This window comes from Tyto alba, unplaced genomic scaffold, assembly GCF_018691265.1.
Source record: "Tyto alba isolate M040663 unplaced genomic scaffold, T.alba_DEE_v4.0 Super-Scaffold_48, whole genome shotgun sequence".
NCBI classification, from domain to species: Eukaryota; Metazoa; Chordata; class Aves; order Strigiformes; family Tytonidae; genus Tyto; species Tyto alba.
In genome coordinates, this window is record NW_024881324.1 from 7,786,327 (window position 1) to 7,810,553 (window position 24,227).

At 38.5% G+C, this 24,227-nt stretch overlaps 1 protein-coding gene across 5 annotated transcripts in view; it reads left to right on the top strand.

The window, feature by feature from the left end:
• KIF13A (kinesin family member 13A) overlaps positions 1 to 24,227 on the top strand; it is a 115,292-nt gene that overhangs the window by 85,152 nt on the left and 5,913 nt on the right. The window contains exons 18-38 of one of the 5 annotated variants that reach the window (XM_042806741.1): positions 1,646 to 1,808; positions 2,466 to 2,606; positions 4,260 to 4,409; positions 5,026 to 5,190; positions 5,828 to 6,001; positions 6,527 to 6,678; positions 6,798 to 6,930; positions 7,045 to 7,191; positions 8,192 to 8,230; positions 9,563 to 9,662; positions 9,753 to 9,879; positions 10,924 to 10,979; positions 12,313 to 12,437; positions 13,449 to 13,625; positions 14,889 to 14,981; positions 15,830 to 15,982; positions 16,412 to 16,489; positions 17,041 to 17,088; positions 17,558 to 17,669; positions 18,652 to 18,803; positions 19,323 to 19,427. In XM_042806741.1, the coding sequence (XP_042662675.1) occupies positions 1,646 to 1,808; positions 2,466 to 2,606; positions 4,260 to 4,409; positions 5,026 to 5,190; positions 5,828 to 6,001; positions 6,527 to 6,678; positions 6,798 to 6,930; positions 7,045 to 7,191; positions 8,192 to 8,230; positions 9,563 to 9,662; positions 9,753 to 9,879; positions 10,924 to 10,979; positions 12,313 to 12,437; positions 13,449 to 13,625; positions 14,889 to 14,981; positions 15,830 to 15,982; positions 16,412 to 16,489; positions 17,041 to 17,088; positions 17,558 to 17,669; positions 18,652 to 18,803; positions 19,323 to 19,427 (2,590 nt within the window). Of the gene's footprint in view, positions 1 to 1,645; positions 1,809 to 2,465; positions 2,610 to 4,259; positions 4,410 to 5,025; positions 5,191 to 5,827; positions 6,002 to 6,526; positions 6,679 to 6,797; positions 6,931 to 7,044; positions 7,192 to 8,191; positions 8,231 to 9,562; positions 9,663 to 9,752; positions 9,880 to 10,923; positions 10,980 to 12,312; positions 12,438 to 13,448; positions 13,626 to 14,888; positions 14,982 to 15,829; positions 15,983 to 16,411; positions 16,490 to 17,040; positions 17,089 to 17,557; positions 17,670 to 18,651; positions 18,804 to 19,322; positions 19,428 to 24,227 lie in introns of all 5 variants that reach the window. The other 4 variants (XM_042806737.1, XM_042806738.1, XM_042806739.1 and 1 more) reach the window with 4 other exon arrangements.

The window sequence follows — 24,227 nt, forward strand, 5'->3', positions numbered from 1 at the left end:
GTAATTCTTGTCTCTACCTTCATTTTCTGGGTGAAGCCAAAATTATAGCTGTCTGTGGTATGTGTCACTCCCATGATCTGGAATTGCTCATTTAGTCTTGATGGCCTGGATAACAGAGGCAGGAGGCAGAAGGAAAGGAGTTTTCTGTATAATGGAAAACATTATATGGAGCAGATTCAGAGGAAGTGGACTAAAAATCCGCTGATAGTAGCAGCTATTTAAGATTCAACAAAACCCACCGCTGTTGCAAGTTTAGGCGAGATAGGGGAGAGGGACAAAGCTGCATGTTTTAGCATGTTGAAGGCACTAAAATTCAGGGCTGCTTGTTAACACTGCTGGTCGTTTACCACTTTGGTATGGTGTTGGGAAAGCAGCAGAATGCAATTTGAATTATCTAGGCTGTTCTTTGGGGTATTTTGAAAAAAAGACAGCCACTCCAGAAGAATGCTGTTGGGGACTGAAAGGCATATTAACAGTTGCTTGTTGTTTGTACTGTAAAGACATACAGAAGACCTAAGCTTATCTGAGTAAAGGCAAATAGACAAATTTTGCCTGTATTCACAGCAAGGCCCATGAGTTTACTTGTTCCTCCTATGCTTGTCTGTAATGTAATGTATTTTGTAGAAATGAGAAGTATATGTGCACATGTAGTGCATTTCAGTAGGACTTTGCATAGAAAAGCTAAAAAATAAAATCATTCAAGAGGGTGCTGGTCACTGAAATATCTGGAGTTTGATCATGAATTCTACGAAGAAGATGAGATGCAGTAAGTGCTGTTGGGATTACAAGGAAGGGCAGAAAGAGGAATTTTGCATTTGCTCAGAGAATAATCGTGATACTTTTAAAAGGCAAATTAAAGATGAGAATTCCAGATGAGAGCGTATCTTAGTATCACAGGTGGAGGTATAGTATGTGTTATAGCAGGTTTGCCAGGTGTTACGTTAGAACAGATTTGCTCAGACAGGCCTTAGAAACCTTTCTGGAATTTGTCCAGAGAACATTAACTGTATGGAGTGCACAAGCTTTAACCTGTGCTCATTCATCTGTTACCTAAAAGGTACTTTGAGTATATCAGACTTAAGGTTTTTTGGGGTTTGTTTTTACTTTTTTTTTGTGTACACTTGAGATGGCTTAAGTATATGGAGAGAGGTCTGGGGGTCTGTAGCACTGCAGAGCCCTAGCAGTGATGTACAGCTGTGGCCTGCAGTGATTGCAGGTTCCAACAGCACACTGAGGAAAAGTGGGTTTTATCAAGATGAAGTCTCACATGTTGGGACTGGTAGTTTCTGAGAAACAGGGCTCTGGATTAAAGACAAAGACAGCTGCAATTATTTCATTTCTCGAAAATTAGGAATGTCCCTAGGGCTTTTAACAAGTCATTACTGCAAAAGCTCCCGTAGTACTGTGCCCTTTTATTTGGGCTTTGCAGTGCTAGACTTACCTCAACAGTAATATGTTAAATATGTGATCGCTGCTTTTCCTCAATAAAATTGTCTGACACTGTTTCATGTTTGCTAACATAGTGCTATACAGCACTTCTTCTTAAACTTGTTCCAGAAAAGTCTTTGTTAGCACCTCTATTTGCAGCTTTCCAATAATAGAAATAGGTTTCTGTGTATTTTTCATGTTACCTACTGCACCACAGGGATGAATTGTTTCGACAGAGCCTGGCTAAACTTCGGGAGCAGATAGTAAAGGCAAATACACTGGTGAGAGAAGCAAACTTCTTAGCAGAAGAAATGAGTAAACTAACAGATTATCAAGTAACACTACAGATCCCTGCTGAAAACCTCAGTGCCAACAAGAAGGTAATGACAGCAAAGAATGCTGGAAAATGTAGTTTTATGGCTAATGTAAAATATGTAGATGTATATAACATTCACATAACCCGAGGCCATAAAGTGTTACTTTTGTTAGATTATGCATAGGCAAAATATGGGTGCTACATGATTTTCAGTATATTGAAAGTGAATAATTGTAAGTAAAAATGGGAAAGTAACATTAAGTATGGGTCTTGCTGTTCTTTCAAGTGTGTGATCACCATATGTGCATGCAGTTTGTGAACAGACATTTGTGTTCTCTTGCTATAAAGCCTACATTTTGTTATGTCTGCAAAAATTACCATTTTTTGTTACAGATGCCTACGATTTTTTTGTCTTAAGGGTTTTCTAGTTGTAGTGCTGCTGTTAACATAATGATAGCAATTAGGATAATGTGCTTGTCATAAGTGATTTGATTGAGAGTGTTAATGTTTCTGTGTGCATGGCAGTTGTCTGACAAGGATAAAGGGGTCTAGATCCTCAGAGGTGTATCGGGTGTGCTGTGTTTGAGGACAGAAGTAGTATGGCTGGCATGCAGAGAGAAGCTGTATGTTCTGTATTTCTTTTTAGTAATGCAATTTAAGTGAAGAGTTAAACTACTTACATGCACCTTTCCTGCAGTGATTATTTTTTCCTCTGATTTAGAGGGGTGCAATTGTAAGCGAGCCTGCTATTCAAGTGAGAAGAAAAGGAAAAGGTACTCAAGTGTGGACTATTGAGAAACTAGAGAACAAATTGATTGATATGAGAGACCTTTATCAAGAATGGAAGGAGAAGATTCCCGAGGTATTGTATATCTTTTCTGAAAAGGATCAGAGATTGAGTTTGTTTTCTTTTAACTCCTTGTAATATGCTGTACTGATCAAGTGCAATGACTTTGTATATGAAAGGGTACAGTATTGTGTTTTTAAAAAAAGACAAAACCAAAACAAAAAACTATGAGTAATACTAAATACTCAGAATGCCCATGCATAATAAAACACAACTTTGTCCTATTCTCAGATATAAGTGTGCTGAGGTCAGATATAATTGTGCTGAGTAGTGACTCATGATACCACTAAGAACATACATTTACTGGGCATAGCGTAGGTGCCACGCAGATAAGCACCAGCTCTGAATGAGAGCAGCAAGCTGCATTAGAAATAAAACTATTAAAGTTCAGTCAGTAACAAAGCTAGCAAGGATGCTGCTTAGATACACTCAAGGTGCAGAATATATTAGTGGGGTAGAACTTGATCTTAAAATGTGAAATATTCTGTAATTTCATTTGTGTATCCCTGAACCTTAAAGCAGTGAAGAAATCAATTGAAGTCTTAGTCTACATCAGTATCTCCATCGAAACTAAGTGGTGTTTCCTGAGAATTTAAGTAGTGTGTTAGCTTTGGCAGATAAGTGTGGGACTTGTCAAAAGCTTGTTGGTTTACTGACAAGAGATGGACGTGATTCGGTGTTCCAGATGATGTCCTCTAAGTGTCCAGGTAGAAGTGCATAGGAAGTATGTCTTGCTGTCTTGTGGCTGGTAGGGAGCACCTAAATCACTTGCACCAAAAATCATTCTCAAATACGTTTGAACAGCTGTTGTGCCTTTGTTACATGCCTTGGACGGGACAACGGGAATCTCTAAGATCATAACACAGGGGAGGTCAAGCACTTCATCTGTGCCCACTGAAGACAACAATGATTTTGCTGCTGACTTTAGCAAGAACTGATATAGCACATCCTTTGAATATATTGTGTCTGCCTGAGCCAGGGTTGTCCTTGCCATGACCTACGTCGACAGTAATGCATGTGTTCTATGTGCTACATAGAAACACGTAGGTCAGATGCATGTGTTGAAAATGAAGGCGGAGGAGAAGGGAAGGAGCTAACAAGTCCACCAAGGAGTGTGTATCATGCTGGGAATCTGCATGAATTCTTTGTGGCTGTGTATGGGGTACTTGCATAGAAAATGCTCCAGATGTGATCTCAGCTCTATGGGAGTCATAAGAACACTTGCAGGCTTAAGTGGGAGTCATCCTGCACCTTCCCTTTTGCCCTTGTGGTATCCAGCAGCCAGACCAGCTGTTCAACCTGGGGATGATTTGTCCTCTCATTTAAGAAATGTAAACAGAGCAGAAAAGTAAGGTGAAACTTCTTGAAAGCAGTGGCTACTGTGCTTGCTCATGGTAAAATCTGCTTTGTCTTGATGTCACTTAAAGATGTAGGTCATCGTATTACTATATCCCATTGTAAAGAAAGGATTGTATAATGTTGCATCTCAAAGATTTAATTTCAGATTTGTGATATGCTTCTAGTCTCTTTTTACTTGCGTAACAGGAAGGAACAGAAAAGATCAGTAGTGACTTAATTTTCATGTTACAATCTTACCCTGTGTGGTCATTTGATTTTGTGTTCCCACGCTTACGGCTTTTGACACCACCTTTATGATCTTTAAAACAGATAAGGAAGCTGATGGGCAAAAGGGGTGACCCTTTTTACGAAGCGCAAGAGAATCACAACTTAATTGGCGTCGCCAACGTGTTTCTGGAGTGCCTGTTCTATGATGTAAAGCTGCAGTACGGCGTGCCCATCATCAGCCAGCAGGGGGAGGTAAAGCCATATAGATAGTGCCCTGATGTATGTAAAGCCATATAGATAGTGCCCTGATGTATGTAGAGCCATATAGATAGTGCCCTAATGTATAGCAGGCTGGGCAGAGTACCTATGTGTTCCCACCTGTGGGGGGGCATGGCTTTTTGCTGGGAGACTTCACCTACGCCGATTTTTTTTTTTTTTTTTTTTTTTTTTTTTTGAACAAGCAAATGCTGCTTGTTGTCTTGTTTGCCAGTGAATAAGTGTTTTCCAGGCTGCTATGGATGTTTCCTGTGTAATTGTTTACAGTTGCCCAGCTGCTAAAGTAGTAGAATAAAATTCCTAGTGTCAGTGAAGGTAGCTGAGCAAAACTCAGTGTATTATGGTTCTGATGTACAGTCGTGACACTGTGTATCTTTTCTGTTGTGTGTGAATTAAAGAGGTCAGTAATTCTGCATACAAATACTACTTTTTTTTTTTTAATTCCTTTCTCCTCTTTCTTAACATTGTTGCCTTTCATTTGGTGGTTGAGAGCAGTTCAGTTTGTTTTCTGCACCTCTGAGAGCTAGATATCTACCATCTTAATGTCCATAAGTCCCTTGTGCACGAGTTCTTCATATTTGTGTTGCCTTAGGTTGCAGGACGGTTGCACGTTGAAGTAATGCGAGTCACTGGGTCTGTCCCAGAGCGCGTAGCAGAAGGAGATGACTCCTCTGAGAACTCCAGTGAGAGTGGGAGCCTGGAAGTCATGGATAGCAATGGCGAAATTATCCATAGAGCAAAAAAGCTTTCCTGCAGGGTAAGTGAGAACACATGATGAAGTCAACAGTTTCAGGCCTTTGTGACTATATAGCCCGTTTGATGTGAAGTACTAAGCTATGTAGGCTATTGCTTGCTTAAAATTCTCTGAAGAGAAGAGAAAGACTTCTCTCTTTCTGGTTCAGTGTTGGTCACTCTGTGGTTGCCAGTGGCTGAATTAATTTGCATTAGTTTCTAATATATGCAGGTCTACATCATAAATACTGATGTTACAAGGACTGGCCTTGGCAGACACAGAAGGGGAAACAGTTTTTCCGTGTATCCATCTCCTGCACTTGGTTTGATCGTCTGATGTAGTATCGATGGGTGGTGTCTGGATTTCATTTCTTCTGTGATGAAGTGCCTCATCCACCACTTGAGCTTATCAGCTGCCTCAAAGGAAACATGTACATAGATGGGCTAGTTAGATGCATGTAACTGCTTTCCTTGCATTTGCATTTGTGTATATGCAAAATACAGGTTTCCTAAAGAGGGACACCCTTACAAAGCAATTAGAGGTGTTCTTTAAAAATTCATCTTGGCTGCTGGTACTTTCAGATTAAATACTTGGTTTCTGAACAATTTACAATTGTAGAAGAAACAAATGTATTTATACAGCATCTGTTTTGTCTCCTCAGGTAAAAATAAAAGAAGCAACTGGACTGCCACCTAATCTCTCCAACTTTGTCTTTTGTCAATATACATTTTGGGATCAATGTGAGTCAACAGTAGCGGCACCAGTGGTAGATCCAGATGTGCCTTCACCTCAGAGCAAGGATGCTCATTTTACAGTGACCTTCTCTCACTGTAAGGTAACTATTTTTATTATGAAATAGCGTTACCAGGAGGATGGTATGTATGAGACGAGCTGTTTAGAATTTGAACCTTGTTTTGCTGGGGGAAGGAGGAGGGAATGAAGTCATGTATCCAATGACTTTTGACTATAGAGTGCTGTAATATTGCACTTCAGCAAAATGCAGCAAAATTTAAAAATCTTTTAGTTAGTAGTCTTTTAAATTCAGATGTCATCTGAATCATCATGGGGGGAAACTGTACGATGATATCTTATTATATACTTGTTTGGTAAGCTGAGTAACCTAAAAAGGATCATTGGAGCTGTTACGTAGTTTTTATGGACATTTTCAAAGCATGAAACACAGTATGCAGAAGCAGGAATTGCTGAGATTATACATTTCTTGACCAGAGTCTGGCTTTATGATCCAAACTGTATGGTTTTACCATGCAGGTAGCTAGTTGTTTGGTGTGTCCTTACAAACTAGTTCAGGAGATACGATTATTCAGTTTCATTGGGTGTGATTTGTTTTTCTCATTGCCAGGACTATGTGGTAAATGTCACAGAAGAGTTTTTGGAGTTCATTTCAGAAGGAGCTCTTGCTATTGAGGTGTGGGGTCACAGATGTACTGGCAATGGAAGCTCTGTTTGGGAAGTTGATTCTCTTCATGCTAAAACTAGGACACTGAGAGACAGGTACAAATAAATTACACATGAATGCTTCCATCAGCTTTCCAAAGGCTTTCTAGTACTTGCGATACACAGAATGTACTTTGGTGAGGCAACCATTAGTTTCTGTGGGGATGTCTCTGTAGGTGGAATGAAGTAACTCGAAGAATAGAAATGTGGATTTCCATACAAGAATTGAATGAGATGGGAGAATATACTGCAGTTGAACTCCATCAGGCAAAAGATGTGAACACGGGGGGGATTTTCCAGCTTAGGCAGGTACGTACCTTTTCCCCGTCTTCTTGTTCATGCTTAAATTGATTTTTAATTTTATTCTTAGTTTCTCTCTGGTTTTCTCTTTCTTTCTTTCTGTCTCTCAATTTACCTGTTCAGGGTCATTCCCGCAGAGTTCAGGTGACGGTGAAACCCGTACAACATTCGGGAACATTGCCTCTTATGGTAGAAGCAATTCTTTCAGTCTCTATAGGTGGTGTGACTGCCAGATCAACCAGACTGCAAAGGGGCTTGGACAGCTATCAGGTAAGACAGTTAATTTTTCATGCATTGATTTGATTTGGTTTGGTTTTGCTGTTTAGAGCCAGTCCAACAGAATTCCAAAAGGAACCTTAGCACACTGGTACACGATACGTTATTTTGCAGTTTTACATGTGTTTTGAGGTTAATACATGTAATGTGAGCACATGGTGCTAAATCTGCTTCTTTTTTTGCTTATAACTGATAAAGTACCAAGTGTGGTATTTGTATATACACAACACAGCAGGAATATGGAAATTGTTTTTACCTTTGTGTGTAGAGGTGTTTAATACTAGATTCCTAGTGCCATTAATTTCCCTCCCTTAGAGGGATGGTGAGAGTTGCAGAGGGGAAAAGCAGAAAAAATGAAATTTCGTAGAGAAAACGTCTTACAGTGAGATACTATTTACCTTTTCAAAAAAGAATGAGTTGTTATTTGGTCAGAATCAGAAATAGCCATTGCTGAATGTGAAAGGGCTATTTCAGGTAGCAGAAAAAGTCCTTAAGAAGTATAAATGCCTTTAAGATGACACTGGACAAATTCATATTGGAAATAAAGCGTGATTTTAATAGTGATGGCAAAGAACAAGTGGAATGGGCCACCCAGGGAAGCAAAATGTCTTTTTATCGGAAGAGTTACATTCAGAACCACAAGTAATTATAACCTTAAATACAGATGAAACTATAAAACTTGAAGATTGGTGATATGTTTGCTCAGTCCTTTTTCTGGCACTGTATTCTGGGATTTTTTTGTTTGGTTAGTTTTTTCCTGTATAAATATATACACTAATACTGAATTCATGGCTGAGCTGCTGTAGTCTGTAATGAAAAAAAGTCTGTTTCTACCTGTTAATAAGACTTTAGTTATTTGAATGTTATAATTTTAACATTTTACAAGTTTGTGGCAGAAATGTTTCTATTCATGTTTTGGAGTATTTCTGTGAGTTTCTGTTGAGAGAAATGCATGTGTTTTTTGTGTTTTACAAAATTTATTTTCTCCTACCAGAAAGAGGAGGATGATGGTGGTGATATGGATAGTTACCAGGTATTGCTGCTGTTGCTGTCAATCCTGTGGCATGGGGCACAGCTAATGCTAATAGCCAGCAACTTTCAAATGAACAAGCATACTGGAGCAAGCAAAAGCAGCTCTGGAATACATGTGCTGTGCATTTAAGAGGCTACCTGGGCTATAAAACACTGCTATTTCAGTTTACCTTGTGACTTTATACTCTTGCAGTGTGCTCTCTTCTCTAGTACTCAGCAGTCAGCTCTCCTAACTGGCTACATGAATTGCTATGTGAATAAAAGCTTAGCAACTTTAGAATTAAAACAGTTTCTGGTGAATATCATAAGGAAAAGCACAACCACCTGCAGCTGCAGGCATCTTTCCCAACCAAATTATACAACATAGGATCTTTTTTTTCCTTTGTTTTCTAAAGAAAACATCGTAACCTTTTAAGTTGTGCAGTTTTCTGTAATGCTTGTGGGAGAGAGAGGCAAGGATGCAAGGGAGGGGAGTACAGAAGCTTCAGTGAAGCAATTTTGTTCTATCTACACAAAAACAAACCTTGAGCCTGTTTGGGTTTTGTTTATTTTTTTTGTGATAAGTAAATATAAGATAGTCACAGTTTAGACAGTATAGCAGAAGACTCATTTAAAAGGCAGCAGAGGGCAGAAGAGGAAATGCCTAAAAAAGTAAAACACATTTCAGACTTCTACATGGAAGACTTATTTTTAATAGGCAGGCTTACAGAAGTAAAACCAGTTAGGTGAGAACGCTGACATCCCTTAAGATAATGTATTAGGTTTTAAAGCAATCTCAAAAATATCCATTAAGGTACTAACTTCTTGCGGGCTGTTTATGCGCTTCCTGACATATCACAGAGAAGAACGAATCAGACTTTCTGTGATACCACAAAGCATGATTGCATGACGGGTTTTGTTTGCATGAGAAATCTTTTAATTGCACTGATAGCAGCTGCTAGCAATGGAATTTTGTGCAGGTTTGAGGGCGTACTGACCTGTCTAATCTCCAGGAGTACTTACGATCAGCTGATGATATCTGTTTTTCCTATTCCATATGCTGTTCAAAAGTTTGATTGCCACTTCTGTGAGTAATTAGCCTGTGGTGTATAATTCTGTTCAGCGAGGCAATCACATTTTCTTTTCCTCCTGTTGGAATCTGAGACTTGAAAGTAAATAAGCTTCCATTCATGGGTGATGAGGTCCTTAATCAGTGTGCATGTCATTCGGGCAAAAAAGTTTTCTGCATCATGCAAGCTGTTTAATATCAATTCTGATGATATTATCACAAAATTCACTGCCCTTTAATCGTAACCACATAGCCTAATAACTTCCTTTTCTCTTTCCATGTTAGGAAGAAGATTTAAACTGTGTACGAGAAAGGTGGTCTGATGCATTGATAAAACGGAGAGAATACTTAGATGAACAGATTCAGAAGATCAGCAATAAACAAGGTTTGAAGCTTGAAGTCCCTGTCATAAGTGCTTTATTCCCTATACCACAAAAACATCTCTCTCATCTAATACTAATCTCTTTGACTGTAGAAAAATCTGAGGATGACCTAGAACGAGAAGCCCGGCTGGTCGAACAGTGGGTAGGGCTGACGGAGGAGAGGAATGCAGTGTTTGTTCCAGCACCAGGCAGTGGGATTCCTGGTGCCCCTGCAAATTGGTACGTTCAGAAAAACCGCTGGAGTGGTTAGCTTTTTTCTACATGAACAATGCACACTACAAGGTAAAAATCTGAGGATGTTTTAGAGCTTTCTGTGTTTTCCTGTAATACTACAAATTGCGCTCAGCTGGCAGAAGGCTAGAATGCCAGGTTTGAATGTAAGAAAGGTTTGTTTGGTTAATATATTACATAAAGTAGCTTTGAGACAGCTTTCAAGGTTTGAAAATCACTTTTGAATTTAACATAGTATTTTACAAAGTTCTGAGAAAGTTATCCTGCAGTTTGACTCCTTTCAGAAAAGGAATGGTTCAAAAATGGATAGTAGAACATGTGATAATTTCATTGATAAAGGGGTGGGGAGGAAATAAATTCACATCCTTTGAAATTGGGTCTTTTCTGTTTCGTGTGAATTTCTAAAATATTTCCCTTTTTGTTTAAATTAGTGTTTTAACTAAGATCATTAGAACTGACATGCAAAAATGAGGAATGCAACATTAGACTTGGGAAAGTGTGGACAAGAAACACGGCTCTAATTAAGTGTACACTGATGTCTCCGATAATACCTAATATCTCCTCCTCATTGGGAGAATTATGCAGTGATACTCTTTCCTTGCCGTTTTTGCCCCTTATCTACTTGAAGTATGCTGTGCTCATATAACTAAGAATGTATTTATTGATATAAAGACTATTCCTTGCCAGTAGTTACATATCCATTTGTTCGAAAGGTTGCTAACCTTTATGTATGAAATGACTACAACCAGTTAACTATAAGAAACAGAGCAGGATGTTTAAAACTGTCATCCTCACAGCAACTGAAATGTGCTGTGTGGTGTGAATTAAGTTTTGGCAAAGCACTACATTTAGCTCCATGTGTAGATAAACAAAATATTGTCTGTGCAACATAGGCATTCAGATCAGCCATCAAAATGTTGACAGCTTTAGTCATTGGTTACAGTTAATGAATCTTTCATGGAGATACATTTGCCCAAATTAGCATAGGTATGAATTTGCCTTCCTTGTTGATAGCAGTTTGTTTTGTTCCAGGATTCCACCTGCAGGAATGGAAACACATATACCCGTCCTCTTCCTTGATTTGAATGGTATGTTGTAACATTGGATTAGGAAACTTGAGTGGGAGGGATTTGTTTGGATCAATAAATTGATAAATGGAAGAATTAATCTGAGATGTCTAAGAAATCAAACAAGTCCTGGCAATGGCACTGCCTGATATGGCTTGTAAAATGTTTTTCTTCTGGTTCTGTATGTTGGAATAATTGAACACAACTATTTTAAAATAAAGATAAAATTTGGGGAACGTGTGAGTACAGGGATAGACTGTACAACAGAAAATAGTGTAAAAGAGCAAGCTTAGTTTAAATTGAACAGCAAATAAGAAAATCCTGTAAATGTTTGGATGTGCAAATCCACGTGTCGTTAAAGCGCTGATGGAGAATCTCCCAACGCTTTCAGACCTCCTTCCACTGGCGTATCTGTAGTCTTAAACAGCTGGTTTAATGAAGAGTGTGTTAGGACTATAATGAGCATTTTGTTAGAGAATCTAAATGTTATCCCTTTGAAGGTATTTAGTTTTAGATATGAGGATATATGATATATAGATGTATATATGGATGAGGATATATGTAGATATTGATACATATTCTTAAGACACGGATACACACTGTAAGCAACAAGAGACTAGAGTTAGCAGCACATTAAGGACTGCTTAGGAAGCAAGTCTATAAATTCAGATGTAAAGCAGAGGAGGATCCCACAGGCCTTGTCACATTGAGCAGTCCAGACATGTTTACGTAGGCAACACATTAATACCTGCTTTAAAAGCTGCTTTTGGCAAATCATATCCACTCTTTCCTTCATCTGTGCTCACAAGGTATGTTTTTATTTGTTTTATCATTACCTGCAGAGATTAGTAGACAGAAGATCAAGTAGGATATTTAAACAGATCGATGGATGATTGCACAAGGTGTTGGGGTTTTTTTGTTTAGCTAAAAGCCTAATATAGCCAGAACTGCTATTCTCAATTTAAAGATTCCCTGATACTTCAAAAGTGATGTAACTAAGAGATGGTTAAACTGACAGGTAGATAAATCAGAAATTTTCTGGCTAGGTAAGTTACTATTATGAATAACTATAAATAGTTTTGAATTCCATTTAGGTTACATTAGAATGTGTTTGGGCTGAGTCTTAGCCTGGTTTTATTTCCCTGCTTTTGTATGCTGAAATAGTCTTCAAAATACTGCATAGTAATAAGATTAATTAGGATTAAATGCATTATGAAATATGGAATATAAGTTATGAATATAACTTATGAAACATAAGTTGACTTTATTACAACTTTGTATTAAAACTTTGCCTCTATATATTAATATCCTTTGGTATAAAACTATTTCATTCTTTGCACATTTGTTTCATTAGCTGATGACCTCAGTGCCAATGAACAACTTATAGGTCCCCATGCATCAGGAGTTAACTCAATACTACCAAAGGAGCATGGGAGTCCATTCTTTTATCTGCCGATCATAAAACACAGTGATGATGAGGTAAATTGTTAGCAAGCCTCCTTCTTGACAACTGCAGCTTATGTTAACACTTTCTTCTTATGTTTTATTTTCTACTTGTATGTATTTAATCATTATTATTACCTTCTTGTCTTAGAAGTGCCATCTTTATCTAGTGCTGCCTTCATTTTCTGGCCTATTTCTTTAGAATTTAAGAAGGTATGACTTGTTAGCTCTTCTGCCTTAATTCAGAGGTGACAAGTCTTAGCTCTTCTTGGCAAAAGAATAATTGAACTGCCTGACTCAAAATCCCTTCTTCTTCTTTCCTCATGCCTTCCTTGTTCCTCTTGCAGGCTCTTGATTCTTCAGAGAAAACTACTTCATTAATTGTGCACACTAGGCAAAGCTCAGCATTTAAATAAAACTTTTTTATTTGTAGTACACAGTTACTTTTTAAAATATAAAATTTGGGAATTGTTGGAAACAAATGGCTCTGAATCAATTTTGCAATTTCTTAACTCATTTATTCCACGTTTTGTGCCAACTCAGGCCGTTGCTTACGAGACCATTTCCAGAATAAATAGGGCGCCGAAGTTGGGGAGGAGGCAGGGGGAAGGAAAAAAGTGTTCTTCAGGATGGGAGCATATTTATTCTATATGGGCCATTATAACCTAATCCAACACAGACGGAAGATTTGACATTGAACTTCATAAACTTTTAATACAGTTGCAATAGGATTTGTATTCCTTCTTCCAGTCTTGTTCCTGGTTTCCTTTCTGTCTCCAGCTGTGTGAAGACTTCCTTTTGGTGCAGAGTTTGCACAGGACAGGGATTGTGCTCGTGATTGTTTTCCCCAATATCTTAACACCTCTTTTGTGCTGCTTCTGATAAATTCCTTACTATGAAAAGGAGGTTTGACTCCACTTTGTTCAGTGACGTTTATGTTTCATTAAAGAATTGTTTTACTTCATGTTAAATCATTGCGAATTGTACCTGTTGTTAGAGTAACTGAATCCTTGATTTCTTTTTCCTTCCTCCACTTTGCCTGCATAGGTTTCAGCCACTGCTGCCTGGGACTCTTCTGTCCATGATTCAGTGCACCTGAATAGGGTAACTCCTCAAAATGAGAGAATTTACTTGATAGTGAAGACTACTGTGCAGCTCAGCCATCCTGCTGCAATGGAGCTGGTATTACGCAAAAGGATTGCAGCCAATATTTATAACAAGCAGGTAAGAAGTTACTCTATATCATTTTATTATTATTGATTTTGCTTGATATCCTTAATTTTATGAATGTGTTCTTAGCTGCTTCCTTCATTTTATTTAAGGTTGGTCTCCCCAATACTCATTTAAGACAAATTAAAACCAGATTATTATATGTTGTAGTGAAGCTGTGCACTTCTGGTGTATCTCTTTGAACTGTCTATTTTTCTACCTGATTTGGTTCAGAGTGTAACAGGTGCTACTTTTGTAACAAAAAATGAGTTTAGCTTCTTGTCTATACAACTCAGAATGTTTTTTGATTCAGAGAGGTTTGCAGCAGCATATCTAATATAGGGTCACTGTAGCCACTCTATCCCTGAAAGTATTTTTGGCACCTTCAGATGTCCAGTGTCAACATAATATATTTCTTTTCTTTCTCTTTGCTACTTTCTCTGTTAATTATGAACTGGGCTTGTTTCCCACCACTACCCAAATGTGTACATTCTCTACCCACTTTTATGTGATGTTCTCAGATAGGGCATTTACTTTGGCCACAAGAGTGGTTGCTGTTCCTCTTGCTTTGCTGCTTCACAGGTTTAGACAATGAGAAGCTCTCTGAATTCATGTTACTTTCTGTTTCCCAGAAGATTGAGACCAAGAGCGTATTTCAGAATTGCTTCAGATTTTGCAGTGTAGTGGGGGGAGGAGCACCAAACATCCTACTAAGCAACTTACTAAGAGCTGAATTCCACACCTTTTTGTATTTGTCATATGGTCCTTTCCTGGTTTTATTTGTCTAAGATGCCTTATTAAATGAAAGTTGTTTACAGTTAGTGATACAAGGGCTAACTAACAATGAAGCTTGCTAAGCTTGTGATTGCAACAGTGAAAACTCTGGTTACTATTCAGTTATGGCTAGAAAGCAGAGTTATGCTTTGCTGTTGCAAAAGGAATTTTCTACCTGTTGAACAGGTGGCTGACAAAACAAGAAATGTTGGTATCTGTGCATTGGAAACTGCTTATCGCCACAGTTTCTCAGTTACAAGTTACTACATGAGGGTAGAGCATCAGGGCAAAATGGGAGGAAAATGTTACTGATAGAACTTAGTAGCATTGTGTGCTGAGCACAGGGCTGTAAAGAGTACTTAAAGGGTCATTAATGCTAAAAAGGAACTTATGGTGCTGAAAAATGTTGTGGTAAAATAAATTTTTGCACTACGACTTTTTATTTCTTAGAATGTCATAAATAATAATTGTCAAAACAGTAATTGAAAATTACTTTGTTTCTAGAGTTTTACCCAGAGCCTGAAGAGGAGAATATCCTTGAAAAATATATATTATGCCTGTGGAGTGACCTATGAAATAGTATCCAATATACCAAAGGTAAATTACCCCATATTCCTCTGGTAAATTCACTGAAAGGAACAGAAGAATGACCTACTGCAGTGGGTGATACTGACTGGGGAGTAAATGTCCTGCTTGGCTAAGATGAGGCATCTTGCCAGAGTGTCTATCCTGAAGTTCACGGATGAGATCATGTTTATCTTTAAGCAGTTGAAAACTGTAGGGATTTTATTTTCCCTTCTACTGTGTTTAACTGAGTTCTTGTAGTAGAGCTGTTTTTGAAATCATATTAGCGTCTACAGAGAAAATATAGAGCGTACTCAGAGGCATGTTCAAGTCAGTGGAAACAGAATAGCTGGGAAAATGAGTTCACAGGAATATATATTGCTTTTATAGGGAAAAGCATGTACAAACTGTATATCTACTATAAAATTTATTTTAAAGGTAAACAAACTGGACAAATGAAAATGTGAATAGTCTTGTCACCATGTAATTGTCACTTTTGTGTGGTAGTACCTAAAATTTAAACTCTAGGGAGATCACACAGAATATCTAAGATTTGGGAAGCAAGTTGCATTTACTCACCTAGGAAGTTGTCATTAGTTAATCCTTAACATTTGGGTTATATATGCATTATTTCTAGAATTACATTGACTACAGCAGATGTGCAGACCTTCTCTCAGGAGTGACCTCTCTTAAGTTCAGCATCGTTTACATCTGTATTGAAAAGTCCCGGATCATTGATTATAATTAGGATTATTGATGAAGTGAAGAATTATTGATTCAAATTAATTTCTGGATTGAGATAGTCTAAAGAAGTGAACTGATACGTTAAAACCAATATGCTTTAATTTTTAAAAACTTCAGTAAGGTAACTTGTAATTTAGGCTACAGAAGAAATTGAGGATCGTGAGACCTTAGCGCTGATGGCCGCGAGGAGTGAGGATGAGGGCACATCCGACGGGGAAACGTACATTGAAAAATACACGCGTGGTGTACTGCAAGTGGAGAACATTTTGAGCCTTGAACGACTGAGACAGGCAAGGAAAAGGCACTTCTTGCACCTTCTGAACTGGATTATGAGAATTCAAGTTGAGATGATCGATCTTTTAAAAGTATCAAGTGTTGGTTGTTGTTGTTTTGGCTGTTAGTTTTTTTGTTTGTTTGTTTAGAGAACGCTGGACTGATATATGTAAGGCTAAGTTACTTCTGTGAAATACAGAATTCCAGTAGTAGTGGGTCTAGTAACCACAGCTGGCAATGGTGTAGTATGCAGAACCTGAACAGACAAAGGCCAAAGAATGAATTTCAGCTACAAATTTTGGTGGCTCTGTGTGCAAATTCAGATTTGTAAATGCAAGCCCCTGCTTGCTCTTGTTAGCCACACTGAAAAAAGCTCCTATCCTGCTTGAGCATTTCTCATGAGGAGGCCATGGCATTGTTTTTAATGTGTTCTTTTCTTTACACAGGCAGTCACAGTCAAAGAGGCACTCTCCACCAAAGCGAGAAACATCCGCAGAAGCATCAGCACTCCAAATGTCCACAACGTAAGGACCCTTTATCCTCTGGTAAATTAGTACCAATGAGGCGGGGCCAGGGGTAGGGTGTGTTTTGTGTGCTGATGTAATGCTTGCACAATATGATATATGGTTATTCTGAGCTAGGACTAACCAACCTGCAGGAAAGATGTCGTGAATGAAAAGGAGTCACTTGAAACTGCTCCCGCAAACTGTCCATCCTAGGAGATAACAGAGTTGACAGGGAAGTGGGAGGGTTGGTCAAAACTCTTCTCCTTTTCTAAGGATATTAGTTCTAGAAGTAGGTTAGGATGACAGCTGACCTGATGCAGATGACTTTTACTTCAAAGTCCTTTTAACTTCTTTCATAGCATTAGGGATAGCTTCCATTTTGTGTGCGTTTTATGTGTTCTGTCACCCACTCGTACAACACAAACATAGCTGTCCTTGTAAATAATCTTATCTGAAAACAGGTAACAGAAAAGTTGTTAGGACAAAATGATCATAGTGTTTCCTCAAAGCATTATATTTTATAAATAAAAGGTAGTCATTTTGTCACTCTGCCTGTTGGTGTTTTGTAGGTATCCTGTAGCCGACTAGATCTTTCTGCCTGTGATGAAGATGATAAGGTATGTAAATGTGACAGCAAACGGTGCACATTCTCAGGTTTTTTTTTTTCCCCCTCTTTGAAGCAAGATATATTTGAGAATTGGAAAAAAAATAGGAAAACAATATTTTTAATGGTGTGTTTACATCATATACCTATGAAATGCTGCAGTAATTATGGATTATTTTTGAATTAAACCTTCTTGTCCTTCTCTGTTCTTCACATTACAATTTTAGAAACTGATATTTAAGGGGGAAATTACAGCAAAACTTATACTTCACTGAAAAGCTATTTAGCTTCTGAGTAATCCATTTGTGCAAGACAGAAGATTGTCTTATGTCAGTAACTTCGCATTCCGTCATTTGTTTGGGGGTTTTTTGTTGTTGGGTTTTTTTTTAAAAAAAAAAAAAAAACCTACCTTTGAATTTACCCATTAATTTTTCCATGTTTGCCTGTAGCAGCATGCATATTTATGTATTTTTATTTCCTAGGGTTGGTCTGAAAGTCACCTAGATATATCTGACTGTTCTTCCAGTTACCAAGATGTATCATGCTATGGTACTTTACCCAGGGAGTCACCTCGCAAGAGTAAAGATGGCAGTGGTGAGACTTTAAAGTATATACATAATGACCGTGTTCGTGGTTTTTTAATTACTGCATTAAACTGAAAATTAAATTCTCAGTGCTCTTTTCCTACTAAGTGTAGTATCCATCTTCTTGCTTTAGCAGCTAAGTGTAATCTAGAAGTAGGGGAGAAAGGGAGAAATGCATGAAGACATCCAGGGAAGGATGGGAAGTTGAGGATGTCCAGAAAACCAAGAGGAGGTCAGAACAACAAGCTAAATGTGAATGAAAACATTAGAAGGAAGAAAGAAATAATAAAACAAACAACCAAACAAACAAAACCACAAAACAGCAGTTCCTTCTTGTTCCTATTTTATGAATTTGAAAACAAAGATACTTTTGTTAAAGTGGGAAGGGTCCTTTTGCACGTTCTTTACATGATTTGAAAATTTGCTCTGCCCTGTCAGTGTGTCACAGGTGCCTTATTTTCTTCAGATCAGATTGTAACATATTCTTCTTGATCAGGCAATACAGGTGAAGATACTGCTGCAATAAAGTGGGACTGAGAATTCATTTGTTGCTTTCTTGCCTATAATTTCTTTTTTTGATCATCCTGGTTGTGCAGGATGCTGGCCTGGTTCCAGGGAGGAATTGCAGTGTTGTGGGCAGAGGTCAGGTGAGGCACAGGAAGCAAAGAGCTGCCAGTTCCAGTTTCAAGGACACTTCCCACTGGTTGTTTGACTGAGATAAAAAGGAGAAATATTGGAGCGTTGCATGGAGAGGGCAGATACTGCTATTGTCTGCTTTCCTTCTGTTTCCAGACTTCTCAGAGGGCATAATCTCCCCTTGTTGAGCTCTGTGTTACCTCATGTTTGGACCAGGGGTTGAATACTAAAATACTGACGCTTTTCTGTGGCCAGCAACTTGCCAGATGCATGGCTTAACCTTCAGTTATTTTGAATTATACTCTTGCACTCAAGATCCAAAAACTGAAATACAGTATTTTTGCTTTTTTACCTAGGTGTTGTAGCAGAGAATTCCCATGCTTTAATGGCCAGCCCTTTTAAAGCTTTTTCTCCTCAGCCACCAAAGTTTTTCAAGCCCTTAATGCCAGTGAAAGAGGAGTATAAAAGGAAGACCCCGCTTGAAAGCCGACCTCTGCTTAGTCAAGAGGTAAGCTTTGAAGATCACCTTTTTTTTTTAAAGGAGATCAAGTGATTTTGTGTACTTGTCAAATCGTTCAGAGCATGCATCTGTTGCAGTAGAATTTGGTACTTGTCTGGTAAAGCAGGCTGTTCTTTATTTGTGGTGGGGTTTTGGTGTTTTTTACCTGAAACACTGGGGGGTTTTTTCACTTCTTGGTAAGTATTCTCCTTTACATGCTACTTCTGTTCTATTTTAAAGTAACAGGAACCTGCATTTTTTTTTTCTCCAGCAGGATGTTCCTGTGTTATGATAAAACATAATTTAGTGAAACAGTGTTCTAGGGTGGCTATAATTCTGACCTTTATTCTTCAACCATAAATGATGTTGGGAGGAGTGCATGAGTTTCTCTAACTTGAATTTTGATGTATATACGGGCAGCACGGGGGTTTCACTTTCATGTCTTTGTGCCTTTCTAACTCACCTGCATTTAGCGCTGTGGTCAGAGTTGTGGGTTGTGTGATGTGTTGTGTGTCTTAACCTTTGCAGAGCATGCCTCCACCTCGGGTGCATTGCGCTGGCTGTGCTGTGCCTTCAGGAAGCAATGCCAGCAGCATGCCTCTAGAAAGCAATAGCATACATGAGGAAAAGATTGTAAGTTTTGTACCAGTTTCTGTTACAAGGCCTGGTGGTGGGCTTAGGGCTGTTTGGTGGTGGGCTTAAGGCACTTACGCTACTGCAGCAGGAAAAGGTGTATGTAGATATAATCACTTGTGATTATAAAGGTTATAATGAACAACTGCTTACCTGGCTTGCAAATGCAATCTGTCATTGGAACTAACTGAGTTGGGGTTTTGTGCTTTGCTTTTTTGTTTTGTTCTGGGTTTTGGGTTTTCTTTTGTGTTTGGTTTTGGTTTTTGTTTTTTTTTTTTTTTTTTTTTTAATACTCATATGTGATTTGTTCTTGTGGGGGGGTGGGAGAGGGGAGGCTTTATTTTTTTCAGGGCACAAATGATCAAGTAAAGGGTGGGTTAGTGAACCATGTTGTTGTCACTCTAATATACCTTGTATGTTACCCAGATTTTGTGACTATACCTCAGAGTAAATGGAATGATCCCATTTGGTGTAAGTAACCATGCATTTAGGTGTGGGTACACTATAAAAGCTTCTTATTGCCTGATGTGGAAGTAATATGACTAAAATAAGATTGCTGCTCTTCATTAACCTGCAGCCTGTCTTCATCGTAATTCAGGTGGTGAATTCAGGTGGAGGGCTTTTATTTTAATCTTCACCTGCCAAATCCTTTTCTCACTGCTGCTTCAACAAAAGGTGTATCATCATTTCTGCTGTATGACGGACTTGGGTTTTGGGCTGTGGAACATGGCTGTAAATATTTGCTTTAATCAGAGCTTTAGATTTCAAAATCAGGACCTTTAAATTATTTCCTGTAAGTATTATAGGCTTCTCTTACCACAGAGTGCTAATGATGGATTCTTCCTGTTCAGCAGTTATTTTCATTCCCACCATATAGCCAAGCCATTAAAAAAATTATTCTGGTTTCAAATGCTTTTTTGTAGGTTGCTATACCAAAGTACCCCGAGCATTCTGGTGTATATATTTGAAGCTCGGCTGCTGGTTTGGGGTAGCAGCTGTTTTATTCTTAATCATATTATTTTTCCATAAGTTAGCTGACATGCTGACTCACACTGAGTCACTGATACAAAGAGCATGAAGGTGTTTGGAAGACAGTGTCTTCTAGTGGGCTGAAAAACATCCTTGGGAACTAAATCATTACAAGATTTTCCATAGCAACTTCAAATCCCTTGAGTAAAAACAGTGTCCCACCTCATGCACGCCCTGAATTAACCCAGGCATTTGCCTGTGCTGCTTTCCAAAGATAAACAGAAGCTTTCAGAGCTGGAAAATGGGCAACATCCTGCACCAGGCTTTTCCAGCTAGAATGGAACTAATTCACTGAGCACTGTAAACCTGCTGTAGCCAACAGGGCCCTGGAAAGAGCTGTTCTTCAGTTCTCGGCTGCTTGCTCCTACCCTTTCACTAACTCCTCCCTTGCATCAACATGCTTTTTGTTCGGTTTTCCGAACTTTCGTTTGGCTTCCCAGGCTACCCAGCATTTTTCAGAACTGGACCAGGTCTATGTTTTAACTAGGCTGGAGTACGTATTTCACACATTTGCATGAGCGGTGCTCCAAGAATGAGCTCAGAGATTACACTAGGGCAGTGTCACGGCTCCACGTGAAACTTTAACTGTCTGCTTCTCTCCATCTGATTCGAAGTGAAGTTTTCACATTATTAATCAATACTGTAAATGATCACGCCAAGGTACAGAGCCTCGTGCTCCTAATTAATCACTGGATGATTGGTATCACTTCAGGTGTGCTGCTCACTTGCATCTTACAGCATGTAAAAATTGCCATAGAAGTAAAGTGACTAAACGTACAGGAAGCTAGTAATATTAACTGAATTAACATTCTGCATCTAAGTAGGCATAAGCCTTTTTCTCATGTATTTCTGGGGTCTGTTCTTCTCTTGAATATTTAAAACACATCTGTCAAAGGAAGGAGGACAAAAAAAAGCGGTTAACAAAAAATATTTTCATTCAGTTGGCCTGAAATGGAGCATTCAACGTAAAATTTCAGACAGTAACTTCCATGTGCGTTTAATATTGGAACTATTTCAAAACAGCATGACATAAGGACATGTTCTGTGTAATACGCGAGTACACTGGAATATGTTAAGGTCAGATGAAATGTTTTCATATTGAGTGTATTTGAATACTGCCTGTAATTAACATATCTAAGGAGAGTGTCCTGGTTTCATCTGGGATAGAGTTAATTTTCTTCCTAATAGCTGTTACAGGGCTGTGTTTTAGATTTAGTGTGAGAATAATGTTGGTAACACACTGATGTTTTAGTTGTTGCTAAGTAGGTCTTATCTTAAGTCAAGGATTTTTCAGTTTCCCATGCTCTGCCAGAGAGGGGGTGCACAGGGAGCTGGGAGGGAGTGTGGCCAGGAGAGCTGACCCCAGCTAGCCACAGGGGCGTTCCATACCATAGGGCACTTCCCCTTGGCTAAAAGCAAATCCTTCTAGCGGGCGATGAAAATTGAAGCACCAGTGATGCAACCACTAAATCAGTATTGCTGATTTTTAAATTAATAAAATAGGAGCAGGATCTTTGAAGTTACTGGAGAGGTATAATTTAGGGATTTGAAAACTCGGGTACTTTAACTTCTAACTACATAGTATGTTTCTTACAAAGCAGGTGTAGGGAAGCTGCTCTGCATTCTTGCTTACTTCGCTTCTGTTATTGCTAAATATTGAAGTATAGTCTTGTCTCCTTAGTTCTTGCTGGCATATTCTTGCTGTTATCAGTTCTTACATCTGTTTTCCATCATAGTCTTTCTGTTACTTCCCAGGGAAGTGGCTGCAGTTTCCTTACCAATTTTTCAAGGACTTTATCTTTATTTCTTCCAATAGCTTGAGCAGCACAAGGAAGCTTCCTTTCTTTTTCTCCACATCTTACATCCACAGGAGTTTGAAGAACCCTGAAATTGCTTTGCTTCTGGAATTTCCCAATTGGGAAGCTCGAGCTTTGAAAGGAAATATTTCTTGACCCCACACGGGGCACCTTTTATCTGACAGGAGGGGATGTCTCATCACCTATTTGCAGCATTCTTCACAACCCGTGTTCTAGTAATAAGACTGGTCTCTGTACCTTAGCTTTGGTATTTATGATGATAAATAACCCTGAAACAATGCAGAGATGGCAGTGTGGTTACTTGTTTCACTTTTCTCAATCAAGTCACCAATGCCCATGTGTCTGTAGAGCCATTTCTCAGTTACAGTGCCTCTTAGCCAAGCTGATTCTGAACAGGGACCCTGTGTGTACTAGAATTAGGATTTTTTTTCAGTCAAATGAGGAATCTTGCAGGATTCGAAGGAGAAACAAAGAACTCTGTTACAAAGATGCCTTTTGGTTTCAAGTGGATGTTTGGCTAGTATTGACTATAAATGCTTCCTTCATGAAATGTTTATGTTTGGAGTTCATGTAATATCTTAAAACCGCTGTATTTGATAAACACGAGAGTTTGTAATATTTTTAAAACAAACTACAAGTTTCTGCATAGAGCAAAACTTTTGCATAAGTAATAAGGGTGAAAGGGAAGGATTAAGCAGAATAATTGAGAAAAGGTCCCTCAGAGATGAACAACAGGTATACTCCAATATGCAAAAAGATGCTTTGCATAATGCACTAGTGCTTGGAAGGGTATTCATAGACTCAATAAAGCGGATATGAATTTTGTCCTTCACTTTTAAAGGTCGTACCTGTAGATTTCAGATGCAAAGAACAAGATTTGCAAGGATATAAATAATTTTCAGTAGTCACGTGACGTTTCATAACACTATCACTCCTCTGCATAGAAATAAATAATTTCAAAATAAAGCCTTCATCCAAATTCCATATGAGAAATAGCTCTGAAGCAGAGTGGTAAAAACTAGTAAGCAAAGGATGCCAAGCCTTTACCTGAACAAATATTAATAATCTGAAATCTGGTTGGAATTGTCAGATACACCTAGACAAGTAGAGGCATCCTCTTCAGATACTGATTGCTCTGCCAACAAAAATGTGATGATACTGGAAATCTTGATTAGTTTAAGAGGCCATTCTGCATGAGTAATATGACTGAATTATATCTGCTCTGAGTTTGAACATGGTAGGAATGAAAATGAGACCTTGGTTATAGACAAGGGCCATAGTGAGAAGTGATCACTTCAGAAAATGCATGATAAAAGAAAAGTGAAATAGTTTAGAATTTATTTACAGTTCTTTTCTTAAAAAAAAAAAAAAAAAAGGCAGAAAACAAAATAAAACAAAAACTGGAGGAAAAAAACACCTCCAGGTTAGGAGAAAGATCTTGTCGCATAAGCATGTGTTTCCTAATAGATACCTACAAGGATGTTTTAGTTAACTGCACTGCTGACTGAGGCAGGGGAACTGGTCACAAATGGCTTGGAGAAGGCAAGTGTAATCAGTGCCTTCTTTACTTAAATCTTTTATCTGTAAAACTAGCCTTCAGGAATCCCAAGCCCCTGAGACCCAAGGGAGAGTGTGGAGCAGAGAGGACTTACCCTTGGTAGAGGACCACCAGGTTGAGGAGCACTTAGACTGTGTGTTTGTTTAAGTAAACATACCCACGAGTGCTGATGTTACTGTAAGGCCACTCTCAATTATCTCTGAATGCCAGAGCAATTGGGAGAGGTACCTGAAAACTGGAAGAGAGCAAATACCACTTCTGTCTTCAAGAAGGACAAAGAAGAAAGATTTGGCTAACTACAGACTGGTCAGCCTCACTTCTGTGTCCGGGAAGGTGATGATGAAAATACTCTAGAAAGCATTTCCAAACCCATGAAGGACAAGAAGGTGATTGGAA